The sequence below is a fragment of the Falco rusticolus genome, chromosome 1 (assembly GCF_015220075.1).
Source record: "Falco rusticolus isolate bFalRus1 chromosome 1, bFalRus1.pri, whole genome shotgun sequence".
Lineage (NCBI taxonomy): Eukaryota > Metazoa > Chordata > Aves > Falconiformes > Falconidae > Falco > Falco rusticolus.
In genome coordinates this window covers 12,591,728-12,606,513 of record NC_051187.1, presented here as the reverse complement: position 1 = coordinate 12,606,513, position 14,786 = coordinate 12,591,728, and the positions used below count along the sequence as shown (strand labels likewise).

The window sequence follows — 14,786 nt, the reverse complement described above, 5'->3', positions numbered from 1 at the left end:
AAATTATTACCGAAAAGCAGCTTTCTAAAGGAGAATTTGAATTAACATCTGCTGCTTCAGAGAGGTGACCCTGACCAGCACCAGCCATCAGTGACTGTCACCATCTACAGGTCCTTCCAGCTCTATCCCCATGGGTGCAGGTTGGCAAATGCCACCACAGAGTCCACAGTGGCACAAACTCTATGCAACGACATTTGCTGCTCTTTACGTGCTGCCAGACAACCTTTCATGCTTCATCTTGTGTATCTTGTGAGAGGTTTTTGAAAGCTCCAGCAGAAATCTTGGCTGCCAGGCAGAGGAAGCAAGAGCTGAGGATGTGTGCTATGTCCATGCTGAGAAAACACCTCAGATCAGCAACAGGAGCTTTAGCTAGAAATGGTGGGAGCCTCATTTTTTCCCTACAAGACTCATGGCCCCAAAACATTATCCTAAATCCTCTAATTCCCAGCCATAAGGAACCAGGCTGAGAAATACAGAATAGCCTCCCAGGAGGGAACAGGGCAGCTGGAGGGGAGGGGAGGATGCCTGAGGTCATCAAACCAAACCGCAAAGCAGTGGCGTGGGTCAGCACGTACCATGCAGACTGGAAGGTGGAGGTGCTGCACAGGATATAGGTAATAGCAAATGAGGGCAAGGAAACTTTTGTCTCTAGTCTAGCATCAGCTTTTGGCCCATGGAAAGTGCTTCTCTCAGTCTGGCTGTGCTCCCCACAGCTTTTCTGATGATGATCTGAAGAGTTCCCAGAACTCTGCTGCAATTTCTTGTTTGCTAATCTTGAGTGCTTTGCAATAAAGAGACTTCAGTGGCATTTGTCTGTGTCCCCCAACCCAGTCACTCTCAAAATATTGTCAAAAAGATGATCAGTTTATAACTGATGCACGGGAAAATGTGAAAGGCCCAAGGCCAAATCCTCTTCTGTGCTGAAGAGGTTCTCCCAAAAGGCATTTGTAACAGGGAAGCTCTTTTCAGTGTTCTGAGGGAAGCCGTGACCTCTTCTGCCTACCACAGCCTGCTGCCTTCCCCAAGTAATCGAACTCGCTGCAGCTCTTCCAGGAACTGAAAAGGAGGTGGGGAGGTCAAGCAATAAAGAAGCTCAAATAGTACATCTCGGATCTTGCTAATAAAAATGTAAATGAGGCTGTGCAGACCCGGGTGGGGGGAGCGGAGGGGGACACACACAGCATGACTGTTTTCACAAAGTCGTGGAGGATCTGGCAGGATGGCTTCATTTAAAAGTTTTAATGAGGCAGCTGTGCAAATGACACATTGGCCGCACTACATAGTGCAAAAGGCTGCCAGCAAAGCCACCAGCTTATTTGAATTAGCAGCACCCAGCTATAAGCACTGCAGAAATAGCTTTAGTGCTGCTAAAACCTCTCCAAAAACCAGCTGAGGCTAAGGCAAGGTTATGACTTAGCACAAGCCATCGCAGGCAGGACCCAGCCTCCCACCGCAGACAACAGCACCTGGCTGGGGACATGTTTGGCTGGGACAAGTCCATATGCAGACATATTAATCACTGATGTGATCTATAAACCCACTGATTTTCTATGCTTGTATAAAATACATGCTCATTAGCAGAATTTTCCAGCATGCTTACATCTGTCCCCCAGTTTCCTGTGCCCCAAAGAACAACTCTTTATGCAGCGGGAGAAAAGAGGTGAGGAAAACTCCTCAGCAAGTCCTGGGTGCTTTGCCTTTTCCAGACATCTCAGATCTGGGACACAAGCAGTTACATCAGAATTTCTGATGGTGGCAGAAGACAAAAAAAACCCCAAAACCAACCAAACAACAACAACAAAAAAAAACCCAAAAAACCCAGCCATAACAAGTGTGGCTTTTTTTGGCCAGAAAAAAAAAACACCAACAGTGTAACAAGTGTGTTAGAAAGTTTGCACGTAAATGTAATCGGTTCAGGGAGCAGCCCCTGAAAACCCACATTTCAGGGAGACATCACTGCTACTCCGATGAAAATCACAGTACATGGGTCGGATCTAATTATTGCTACTATCCATCCAGTTTGCACATGTAAATACACTGAGGGGTAAATGAATTTGGCAAAGCAGACTTGCAAAGCTGAAATATGTTGTAAATCAATGTACTTATGTACAATGTAAATACAATGTACCTGTTTGCATTTGTACCAAGGCCCTTTGGCATTAGGTACTGCTCAGACATGAGCACATTCAAAATGCCTTTTGCGTGCAGATACCCAAGAATCGCAGCTACTGCTCTGCCTTCCTTGTGGCAGAAACTGTTACATGCAGATGTGCTCTTTGGTCAAGTCCCAGTTTGATGGGACAACACTGAGCACCTTGACTTCTGCCTTAGCAAAAGGGCCCTCAGCGGTGTGTTAATGTTGTCTTCCACATTTTATTTTAGACTGAAGTAACACGGAAGGCTGTGCCTGAGTGACCTGTTCCTGAGTGTACCTTGAGCACAGCTCGGCTGTACGCGCTGCAGGATGAGGCAAAACGAACCGGTGATTTCAGCCCCCGGAGTCTCACTTTCACACAAAGCAGCCAAAAGCAAAGCCATACTGATACAGAAAGGACAACTGAAGTTTCATATTGAAAAAAAAAAACCAAAACCAAAAAAACACAACAGGAAGAAAGGAGACCAAAATGCCAAAAAATCTTAGTGAAGGCTCCAAAAGCATTGGCTGAGTTTGGGTGGCTCTTTCCCTGGCAGGGACAGATAGCAGGAAAAGTGAAAAAAGCACTTGGGGACCAGCTGGGAATTCGGATATCACATTTGCATGTGTCCAAGACCATGAGCACTGAACACAGAGATTTAAATGCAACTTTCCTAGGAACCGGAGGCGACAATGGGACGGCCATGGCCTGCGTGGCAAGTCACAACCACCTCACCGCTGCTCGCTCTGAGGAGCTGCTGCCCTTTGTGCGTGCTCCCAGCTGTCAGCGTGGCTCCGGCAGGACCCAGGCTTGGCACAATGCTGCAAATGCTTGGTCTCCTTTGGGCTGATCCTGAAGTCAGGACAGCTTCTCACAAGCTAATTTGAATTTCTGTGTGACCATGATAACAATCACGGTGCAGACAGGATGTATGCTGTACCGTGACTACTAGGTATTAAAGGGGGGCATGCAGGGGGGTGAGTAAACCGAGTAAGGCAAATGGGAATCACATCTTATCCCAAGTTTGCACATGTTTCTAGACCTGTCCCAGACCAAGACTACAGACACATCCATGAGATTCTTTTATCAGTTTTGGCTGCATTTGTACGTGTTCTTCCCTAAACAAAGGGAGCAGCCCTTGGTGACATGTTTAACATGTGATACATGGACAAACTTACACTTCCAGCTCAGAGGAGAAGGGAGCCCGTGGCTGCTGGCAAACCTGGTCTCAGAACTGCCCCAGCAAAAGTGGAACACGCTGAGTGGGCCCTGCACAGACCGGAGAAGGCAGCAGATAGTGGGATGCACAGCTGGCAGGGTGCACAGCTGGTGCACAGCTGGCAGGGTGCACAGCCCAGTTCAGGAGGCACAAGAGACTTGACTGTTTCAGTGAGGTTTGAATCAGTAACCAAACCCAAGCAAATTCACGTAGCGCTAGCCTAAATCCCCATGTCAAAGGGGAGAAGTCTTTTTTGCCCTGCATTTAATAGAATACTACTGGTTATTACCTTTGCAGCAATTTCAGAAGGCCCTTATGCAGCACTCGAGCCCTGTAGCAATAGATGTTGTCTGAATGATTAAACAGACCTGCTTCATATCTCAGAGGGCTCCTGCCTTCATCGATACTGACTGTGCAGTTCCTAGTCTTGTCACACATGACACAGGCTGGGATTCCAGTCTATAGCTCTAATAGCATCTGACAAACACAAAAACCCCTGAAACTCAGGGCACTGGGAGATGAGTGAGTACAATGATCCCTGTTTTAGAGATGAAGGCAACAAGAGGAACAGAAGCAACAAAAACTACAACCACAACCAACCCCCCAAGCCAGGGCTGTGGACCTGACACTGGCCACGCTGCTCTTGCACGCTGCTCCAGACACCACTAACGGCTCCCGCAGGACACGGAGCACAGGGGAGTCCAGCTTCCCCTAATGGCAGCCCTGTGGGCACTGAGATTTCCTGATAAACACACACACTGCTATAACCTTTTTCAAAAGGTTTAAACACCAAAAAAAGGAATTTCCAGATTGGGACCCACAGGTCCAGGAAAGTGATGGGTTGGCCAGAAACCTTCTCCCACCCCACTCCCCCTTCCTTTCCCTGGCATGGGTCACTACCAGCCTAAATGGCACCTCAGAGGCAGGGGAGTGACAGAAGTGGGGCAGTTCCAGCGTAAGTGCCTGGAGAGAGGCCTGCACACACGTACCACATGCTGGAGATCGAAGCAGCACGAAGGAGCCGTGCTCAGCAGAGGCACCCACCTCCCCAGCCAGCATCACCGCATTCCCACGTGGCTCGTGCCAATGCGCCCTGTGAGCAGCATGCAGGCGGTCGCAAGGGGATTCAAGGGCAGCAGCAGGTTGTCCCTGCTCTGCACGTGAGGAGGAGACTGCCACATGAATGACCTCCTTGCTCCCAGTGGGCCATCCGCAAATAAAGCACTTCGACCATGGCTTTGCCCTCAGTGGTCACCAAGGGACCGCTCCTGCTCACAGGAGTCACGCAGTCGATGGAAAGCTCCACCTTTCTTGATAACCAGTGTAAAAGCAGCTTCCAGCCCAAGCAAAACTGGCTTCACACTGCAGAAAGACCAGACCTCAGACAAAAGATGCATCTAAAAGCACCCAAGCAGCAGAGAGTAAAAGGTTAAGAACAAAGAAATGATACGTGTATCCAGGAAAGGAGTTAGAGGAGGGAACAGCTCTCGGTTAGTAACAGCAATTCAGGATGGATGAGCCGGGGCCAGCTGATGTGCCAGGTGCTGTTGCCTCCCAGGACCCCCATGCTGGGAAGCATCACCTAACTGCCATGGCTGCCCAGTGCAAACCAGTGAAGCAAGCAAAGGGCCTGAGAAGCATCTCCCGCACACCCCTGTCCAGCAGGAGACACCCTTCTTGATGGGTGGGTGCTCCTTCCTTCCCACTGGCATAAATCAGGAGCCTGTGGTCCACGGAGCTGAAGCAGGGAACTGGGAGGGAAGGCAATCTCATTGTGTGCAAGCAGTCAGCACAACGTTCAGCTGCTAAACAAAATAACTTTTGAGTTTAGCTTCGGCATTTCTCAGCACCAGCCCCCTCCTCACACTGCGTTTTTCCTAGATGCCTCGTTGATCCCGCTCCATCTTTACCCTCCTTGAGCATCACCAGGGAAAGGCACCAGCCGAACCCCAAACAACCTGGGTAACCTTTTGTTACTGCCAGCCTGAAATATCTCAGATGCTGTGGTGCGTGATACCACCGCACAGATCCATCTGTTAATACACCGTCCAACCCAAATAAACTTCGGCTTCACTGTGGAACTGATCTCCAAACTGAGGAACCCTGATGCTTCCCTGGGCAGCCAACCCTCCCACAGGAATTTAACCCTCCCTGGCCTGACTGCTCTCCCCTGGCACAAAGACTTTACTCTAGCAACGTCAGGCATTTGCACTCTCCGGTGCGGTGTGAGGAGGGGTGGGATGGCTTTTCCTATCACCGGTCCTGGCATGAAAACAGCCTTGACATCTCCCATCTCCCGCTGGCTCACAGCCAGGTGGGGGGGAGCTGGCTAAACAAGCCATGGCTATCAAAATGCTGCTGCTTTAAAAAGGCTCTTTGCTGGCTGCAGTCAAAGCCACGCTATGCCTAACGTCACTGAGTAACAGAAATAGCAGGCATGAGTGAAGGGAGGAGAATGAGAGTATTAAGAGCGCACAGATTTCAAACATACTTGGCTAGGTAGCACGCTGCCTTCCTGCCGCTGACTTTCCAGATGCGACGGAGCACAGGGATCTCTTGCTGTCTGCCCATGAAGGAGGATTCTTCTTTTTCTTTTTTCCTTTTTTTTTTCTTCTTTTTTAAGTTTCAGCTTTAATACTACCAGATTCATTTTTATATTCTTTCTTTTAGGAAACTTCATCTGCTGGATTTAAAAGCAAGGTTTGAGCAGGAGGAATTAATTTGTGTTTGCAGCTACTGAATGTGCATGGTGCTCCTGCGTGATGATAATGTCGAGGCAAAGGCAGGATTGGCTCAGAAAATTGCTTAGACCGTAAGATGCTTGAATGCCTGCTTGGAATAACAAGCTCTTTGTCATGTGTGTGTGTGTGCATGTGTGTGACTGTGTGCATTTATGTATGAGTGCAGCAATAACAGTAACTTTAAAATGATGCAAGGTTTCCCCAGTTTGCTTAATTCCCCTCCTCCAGGAGCGAGGGCTTGCCTAGCTGTGGGCACTGTCTGGAGGCAGGTGAAATGTCTGAATGGAATTAGTGCTGTAGTAATTTTATGAATGAAGCAAAAAGCCGGTTCAGTGGAAGAGAAGCAGAGCGGGGAGATGCGGCGTGTTGAGCTCTATCCGGCAGGAGCTGTCACACCAGGGAACCACAGAGATGTGCACAGGCATGGCACAGATCTGCTACAAGTGCCCAAAACACAAAGTGAGGCAGCTGCAAGAAGACAGCACCTTGAGCCATGGAAACATGTTCCTGAAAATGAGCTATCACAAATCCAGCTGAGCTCGATAGCTGTGTGTGTGACCAGCTCCAGGCTGAGCAGGAGCATCCCATGCAGAGCCATTTCCTTCCAACCAAGTGTGCAGAGATGCAGGCAGAGCTCCCTGAGCACCCACGTCTCCTTCACGCGTGACGCTTCTGCTGCCAGCACTGCTTGTACATGAACATTGATGAAGTGGGCAATGAGGGAGCAAGTCGCTGCACGGACAGGCTGACTACACATGCCCAAAGCCAAGCAGGAGGGGACCACACAGCATGGCGGGGGAGGGAGGAGGCAGATTCGAGTTTGCAAGGTCCAAGGAAGCTGAGATGCTGGTGAAGCTGCTGGAGCCCAGCCCAGAGGAGCGATGTCCTGAAGGAGCACTGACCGCTGCAGGACCACGCTTCACCTCTCCCCCTCACATGTCTGTACCCGAGGGGCTCGCATGGGAAATGGGCCCTGTGCATTGTGGTTTTCCTCTTTTTTTCACACCCCTATCCCAATTGTTAAGCAAGGAACAATCTCCCTCTGTACTGGACTGCCCTCTTCCATAGAAAGCTTTTGCATGCCACCTCCGTAGCACCCGTCACCCGCAGCAGGTGATGATGGGAAGAAGAGAAGGTGAGTGCAAGACATGAAGAGGATGAACATTGCCCGTTCTCAAGTGCTACAGAGGTCGCTGTCAGGGCAGCAGAGGGCCTGGTGCTGCAATCCCACTGCCCAGGAGCTAGTGGGAGCAAAGAGCCAAAGGAGCCAGAGCCGATGTGGAGGCAAAGGGACACCAAACTTGCTGGGAAAAGCTGCAAATTCCCAGACAAACCAAACCCAACCTGCCCAGCGGACAGAGTCAGAGGGAAGCCTTTGCCTGCTGAGCCCTGCAAGGACAAGGCGGCGCAGCACCCCTTCCCACAGCGCTTTCCAAAGAGGCAGTCTAAGCTCCTTAAAATACATAGTGCAAACACTTCTGTGTGCAGTGGCCTTTAGCTTGCCACAGGCTTTGGTATGCCGTAACATTTAGGCATTTTAACTACTAATCCAGTGCTTCTCTCAGGTAGGTTTGATCTTCCTTTGCTTGCACCCAGAGCCAGTATAAATTCAAAGCAACACAGTCGTTATTTGCCTAGCGTTGAGCTTGAACTAACCAGAAGCTCCCATGTAAAAAGCGTGACTACCTGCCAAACGCGCTGCAGAGCAATCTCCCACCTCGCTGTAGAAGGCAGTTTAGACAGGTTTGCAGACAGGTCTGTCTGAAATCTATGGCATGGACACATGAAAATCTGTGGGATGAGACCTGACAGAAGCACAAAAGCCTCTGTGTTTACAGACATATAAAACCCACAGTGAAAACTGCACTTTGCTCTACGGATATAAAATGCCTTTTTCCTCCATCACTCAAAACCAACTTGAAACTGCAGGTCAGGACGTAGCAGGGGCTTCTCATTGAGGGGAAAGTGCTCTGTGAAAATGCTGCAGAAGTGCTGGACAGGACTTTGAGTGTATCACACAAAATAGACAATTTGGCTGCAAATGGTAAATCCAAAGTTTGTTTTCCCTTTTCTGGGGTCTTTTACTCCTTCAGAGTTAAGAGCTTAGCAAAGAGGTTTAAGCAATTGTGTCACCAGGTCTGTAAGCTGCTGTTACAAATTTAGGAAGGACACGTTTTTTCCTCCAACTCCAAAGTAACTGTAAGGATTGCAGCAAGTGGTTCCAATGATCCACACAATGTTTTGTCTCTTTTTCATGGACACACTAAGGCATGTCACTTCTCAAAGCTGTGCTCTTGTAATGGTAGCATGACCCTTATGCATGAGTGCCCTCAGTGCAGAAGACCTTTGGTACACGCAGACAGGGCAGATACGTACTCAAGGACAGGTAACTCCTAAATGATAATTTGTGTTGCTCTGGCAGATTTCTAACATGTTGGTTTCTGATGTCTTTCCTCTAGTGGAGAATGCAGATCTTCCTTGGATGAGACCCCCCTAAGTAATGGTTCACCATCTCCCAGCAGCTGTATTTCTCAGACCAGAAAGAACAGACCTTCAGATCCCTGTGGCATGAACGGAGCCTCTGGCATTTAAAGGCCAGGAGGATGTCCCTGACCGAGGAGCTGGAGAGCCACTTCTCTGCAACCCCCTACATGGTGACAGACACAAGTGAGGGCAGCCTGTTCAGAATTAGACCCAACACATCTGCCAATGCCACCGGGGACAGCACGCCAGCCGCCGGTTCCATGGAGGACATGATCGCCATCTGCACCATTGGGACAATCCTCTCCCTCATGTGCGTGATTGGGGTGACAGGCAACATCTACACCTTGCTAGTGATGTGCCATTACTTGCGATCATCTGCTTCCATGTATATTTACATCATCAACCTTGCGCTGGCAGACCTACTCTACCTTCTCACCATCCCCTTCATCGTTGGGACCTACTTCATTCAGAAATGGTACTTTGGGGACATTGGCTGTCGCATCCTGTTCAGTTTGGACTTCCTCACCATGCACGCCAGCATCTTCACCCTCACAGTCATGAGCACGGAGCGCTACTTTGCTGTGCTAAAACCCCTGGACACAGTGAAGAGGTCCAAGAGTTACCGAAAGGCCATTGCTGTCATTATCTGGCTGGTGTCACTGCTGCTCACTCTCCCAATGCTCATCATGATCCAGCTGGTGCAAAGGGACAACAAAAGCATCTGCCTGCCCACTTGGAGCAAGCTGTCCTACAAAGTCTATCTCACCATCCTTTTTGGTACCAGCATCGTGGGTCCAGGGGTGGTCATTGGCTACCTTTACATCCGATTAGCAAAGATCTACTGGGTGTCACAAACAGCATCCTTCAAGCAGACCAAGCGGCTGCCAAACCAAAAGGTGCTCTATTTAATCTTCACGATAGTGCTGGTGTTCTGGGCTTGCTTCTTGCCTTTCTGGATATGGCAGCTGCTCTCCCAGTATTATGAATCCTTCCCTTTATCTCCCAAGGTGATGAAGAACATTAATTATCTGACAACCTGCCTGACGTACAGCAACAGCTGCATCAACCCCTTCCTCTACACCTTGCTCACCAAAAACTACCGGGAGTACCTGAAGAACAGGCAGCGGTCCCTCAGCAGCAGCAGTGTGTACTTCCAGAGGAGGAATCGATTTCAGAGGATTTCAGGGAGATCCCTGTCCATGAGCAGTCAGCACTGCACAGAGACATACGTTCTTGCTCATGCTCCTTTAGGAAATAGCAGTGCCTGAAGGTAAAATTTTATCTCCAAGAACAATCAATATTGACTTCAATGTTGCTTTGATTTAAAGTGCACATTGTAACAGCAAAGCCTTAGCAGATCCATAATGTGCACACATTTAGTCCAGACACTGTGCCAATGCCTGTTCTCATTTTCTTCAGTGTCACTGATTTGATGCTAGCAACATTCAGCTGAACATCTATCTAAATAGCCTTTTACTTTTTATCTTTATATTTTATCGCGTATGTGTCCTCAAGTAGCTGTCAATAATGAAAGCCTATAATAGGGCCATGTTTTTTAATAGTATCAGCTGTCTCACAGCATTTAAAATTATGCTGTCTCGTGAATGGCTGTAGTTTGCTCTTTTCTTTAGGAGTAATGTTAAATTTGCAGTTGTATGAGGACTGAAAACAATGAAATAAAGACAAAGCTGCTGATGTTTGTGACATGCAATACAGTTTGAATTTGGGGTAAGACTGGACAATACGGATGAGGCATATCAGGGGTGCTTGTCCTGGTTTTGGTCGTATTGACATTTATTCTACACTCATGTATGCACTGGGCTTGATTCTCCATTCACACAGGTGTCTGCGCTGGAGTCACAGCACGGTTTGTGTCAGCAAAAGGCTTCCCACACCAGTGTCACAGCCAGGGAACACTCAGCATCCCCTAATGTACTGACCCCAAACTCATGAGCACCCATGTAGGGGAGCATCATCTGTCTTAGACAGGTACATCTGCCCCCTGCCCTCCTCCAAGGAGGAATTGGGAACCTTCGATGTTGTTATTCTCGGGGCACCCATCGACAAACTGCAACATCCAGCCCGAGGGACCAGAACTACCCAAGTCCAGGAGGAAAGGACAGGGGGAGTGGGGGAGGGGGGGAGGAGATGTGATTTCCAGTGGGCAAAGCTATGCTATCTGAAGTCCCTAATCTCAATCATAAAAATGCTAGTTCCCTGATAGTGAGATCACTTGTTCCCTTCAGAGCAGATGATTTTCCTTTGCTGCTACAAAAGGTGAACATAGCCCTGCCTACACCAAGAACATTTTGCCTCTCCTGGCTTTCACTGATGATAAAGCATCATTAGTATAAATATATCCTCCGCGGTGTCTGGCGCTTCTCCCGTGAGTCTAAAAGTACCTTCTCTGGGACGCTGCCAAGAGCCATACAGGAGTCCTCTGCTTGCATTAGCCCTGTTACCTCATTAGCAAGGATACAACGATGCAATGCCAGCGCAACTCTAACCAAGTTACAGAATTAGAAGCAAATTAATGGTTAGACATAAATTCAGAACTGCAGCGCTACGCCATTTGGCAGTGAACTCCATTTGCTTACACAGAAACTGAATTTCGGTTTTAAGCATCTATTCGTCATTGCTCTTGGGGACAGTGAAAGCTCTGCACCCAGCCCCCCTGGGTGGTATGCTTGGAAAAGAAATCACCCCTTTCACGCATGGGCTTAAAGTTTGGTATATATGGGGAAGATGACACATGTCATGAAAGAGGACTCTCTCGCATGTGGGTTTAACGCTGAACTGTTGCAGAAACTGGAAGACCCTCACTTTGTGTTCCCAGCTGCCTCCACGCACACCACCCACAGCAGTCCCACAGGTCAGGATACCTTACCTGCACCCTGCTTGCAGTGCAGTGCACTGACCAGTGCATCCTGCTGCAGGATTAGCCCCTTCCTGACTTTGGAGGGTCAGAAATACCATTATATTTGGCTATTTCCTACACTGACAGTACTCGCTATTTTTCAGACCCTCCTCAGGCTGGAGACACACTAGTCAAAGCCCATTAGAGACAGCAAAGCATCGTTCACCCCACTGTAAGGAAGAGGGAGCCCACAGATGGGAGGGGAAGAGGTTTGCTATATTCATGAACCCATTTTCTGCTTAGGTAGTCAGGTGTTTAGTATGGGCCAGAATGTAAAGTTTGGCCTCCTGGTTTTGGAAATGGAAATTTTAACTTCTTGCTCAGAAAGAGCCGGACAAGCTCAAGACAAACTCATCACGAGCAGTTCCCATGGTTGTGAAGGAAAGCTACTTCAGGCTGACCCTTTAGAAAGCACAGTCCATCTTTTCTAAAATCAGATAGTCAAAATAAGAGGGCAGTTTTCAAATCTCAACTTACCCAGTTGCACCCGTGCAAACAGTGCAGAAGAGTTACCAAAAGACACGGGAGCAGATCTGTCTCCCCCGTTGGGCAGTGTAACCCCTTTGTCCCCAGCGGCACTGCTCTAATTAACTTCTCCAAGCCCACCACAACAAACACATCTCAAAGAAAATATCTGAAAAAAGCCTGCCATGACTCTGTCTGTGCAATAAGCACCCTGTGAGCAGCATGAGCAATGTGCTGTGGAAGCAAGGTCGTGCCAGAGGTCCTGCTGTGCCCTGGGAATCAACGCAGGGCATGGGGCTCCCTGCCTCCCCAGCAGGACACACAGCCTCAGCCCCGGGCTGAACGCTGTCATTTCTCTGAAGCTTGCACCTTGCTCTCAGCAGGGGCTGGTAGAGTGTCTGGCAAATCAGCACAACAAAGCCAAGAGAAAAGAAGACATCTGCAAGTCAGGGAAGGGTTGCAGGTGATGCTTCCATCAATACTGAGTCATCTTTGAATGATGAGATGCTTCATTCAGGCCTTTCAATCTCCACCCCAGGCAGGAGTGGTTTTTTGCTTTCAGCACTCACATCCATCACCACTCAGCACAGGCGAAAAAAAGGGAATTATTAGTCCAAGCCTACAGGTAAAATCAAAGCTCTGAGCAGTTCACAAGCAGCCCGTGCCTCAGCTCTGCATCCCCAACTAACTTTACGGGGCATCGGCCAACTCAGGTACCAAATGTTAGGCAGTGGTTCCCTTCCTGAAACTGAACAGCAACTCAACCACGAGCGCCTGCTGAATGCAAACGGGGGAGCGAGCAGTCAGTGAGGTCTGAAGAAGGAACTGTCTCCTCCCAGACATAGCCTAATTGCTCAGTTATCAACAGCTATAAAATAATTATCATGCTCTATTCATTCCTTCTTGCAAAAACCTTGTAGAGGGATTTTTAAAGGACTGAGGACATATGTTACCATTGTCTGGGTTGGACGACCCAGGCCTGTTAGTTGAAGCTGCAGAGCAGTTTTAAATAGTCCTGGGAACAAGCAGTGGGAGAAGGAAAACAAGCTATGCACAAACAAGAAGCCAGGTGCAGAGCAAGCCCTGGGAGCCGCGAAATCAGCACGCTCTCATCGGCACACTCTGAAAAGGCACCTGCAGCATGCCCACCAGTCAGCGACATGGACCCCCACGTGGCCCAGAGACTTTTATCCAATCATCTGTGTGTAAAGTCGGGTGAGCGGTTGGTTTAAGTTATAAATATAACCTGTTCGTTTAATAAAGTGAGCACGGCATGTAGCCATATTGGTGTGATTGTCGTGACTTGGCCGACCCTCCACGGGGGACCCTCTTCGAAACATATCATCAGTCAAAGATCCAAGAGTTGATTTTTGCATAAACAAAATTTGAAATCTGTGTGTAAAGGATGTTCATGCCAAGTGGCTGCGCGCTATTTGCTAGCTCTTTCTTCTCTGTGGGGTGAGACCAGGAGCTTTCTCATCATCCTGAAGTCTTAAATCCCCCCATCTCCAGGGCATTTGGTGCCCCACAGACTGGATTTCACCAGCTGAACTACAGGTAGCAGAAGTCAAAACTCCATTTATTTTTCTCTATTTTAAGTCAGGGGGAGTGTTTGGCAATGCCTCAAGACTCAAAGAAGGTATAGCTGTAAATACACCCCGGAAAGGTGTCCAAGAAGGGCTGGGACAGAGATGCTGTCCCCCGCGGTGCTCTCACCAGCTCAGACAGGCTGGGTGCCCACTCTGGTGGCCGAAACAGGCAGCAAACTACAGCTGGCCAGGCAGCCACTTGGACAGTGCCTTTGCCAGAAAAGGATGACGTTTGTGTTTACCCAAACTATTTGTAAATCCACCCAGAAACTTAAGAATCCTTCTGGAAAACCTCTTTCTCTTTTCTTTTCCCAAATACTGAATTGCCTCATTTCAGCCTTTAGGAGGCAAAACAGCACAATTTCTCACCTCAGGATGAAGTCTTACACGTCAGTTTGCTTACAATTGATTTTAAAAAGCCTTTTTCCATTTCGTTTAAACCACAAGCCTCTTACAGAACGTCCTGTGGTCCAGGCAGCGAAGCAGAGCGCAGCTGCTCAGCGCGGTGTGCATCCCTCTGCCCAAACCCTGCCGGGGTGGGGTGGGCACTCACGGGGGGAGCGGTGCAGAGCCCAGCCTCCGCCCAATCCCCACCTGAGGAGTCACAGCAATCATAGTCACAAACCTTCCTCCTTGCCTGCCGATTGAGCCTGATTTAAGCTGATGGACAGTCTGGGTCCGGGTTCAGCCCCCTCCTGGCTCCTGCAGCCCAGCAACTGCAAGGGCACTGGACGAGGGTGATTTGGGCCACCCTTTTCTCCTCTGTGGGTGTCCCACTTTGCTCCCTAGGAGACAGCCAGGCCAACAATTCTTCAGCCTACCTCTAACCAGACAGAAAAACCTTGGCACATGCTCCCAGAAGAGGATGTGGCAATAAATCAGCAGGCACAGCTCTGTTTCACCTGCAGCTGCGAGGTGGGCAAGGGCTGGCTAGGTGAGGGGCTGGGATGTACGGAGCTCTTTAGCTCTTGGTCACTAGTTCAGTACGTGGCCAGGTTTGAGGGGTGGGATTTCCAGATCGACAGGCAATCTCCTTTCATTTCTCTGGGGTTCGTGCTCGGAAGCTTCTCATTTCAGTGTTTGCTTAAGGGCATTAAAAGGAGAGGCGAAAGTGGAGAAGACCTTGGAAAGCAAATCCGCACCTTGGCAGAGCTGCCTAGGAAAATCATTCCTCTTGCCAGTGCTGTCCCTCTTGCACCTGCTGTGGCTGCCAGACTGGGATGCCTCCACCAAACC

General features: G+C 49.1%; 1 protein-coding gene across 1 annotated transcript; it reads left to right on the top strand.

The window, feature by feature from the left end:
* The first annotated feature begins 5,771 nt into the window (after positions 1-5,771).
* On the top strand, positions 5,772-10,272 carry LOC119153867 (urotensin-2 receptor-like). Its single transcript, XM_037400808.1, has 2 exons — positions 5,772-6,054; positions 8,555-10,272. Exon 2 carries the CDS (start codon positions 8,699-8,701, stop codon positions 9,845-9,847), a length of 1,149 nt encoding a protein of 382 aa, XP_037256705.1. The 5' UTR covers positions 5,772-6,054; positions 8,555-8,698; the 3' UTR covers positions 9,848-10,272.
* The last annotated feature ends 4,514 nt before the right edge of the window (positions 10,273-14,786 follow it).

Bases quoted from the DNA above. Each gene is read 5' to 3' on its own strand.
- LOC119153867 (XM_037400808.1), top strand. From the start codon at position 8,699: ATGTCCCTGACCGAGGAGCTGGAGAGCCACTTCTCTGCAACCCCCTAC.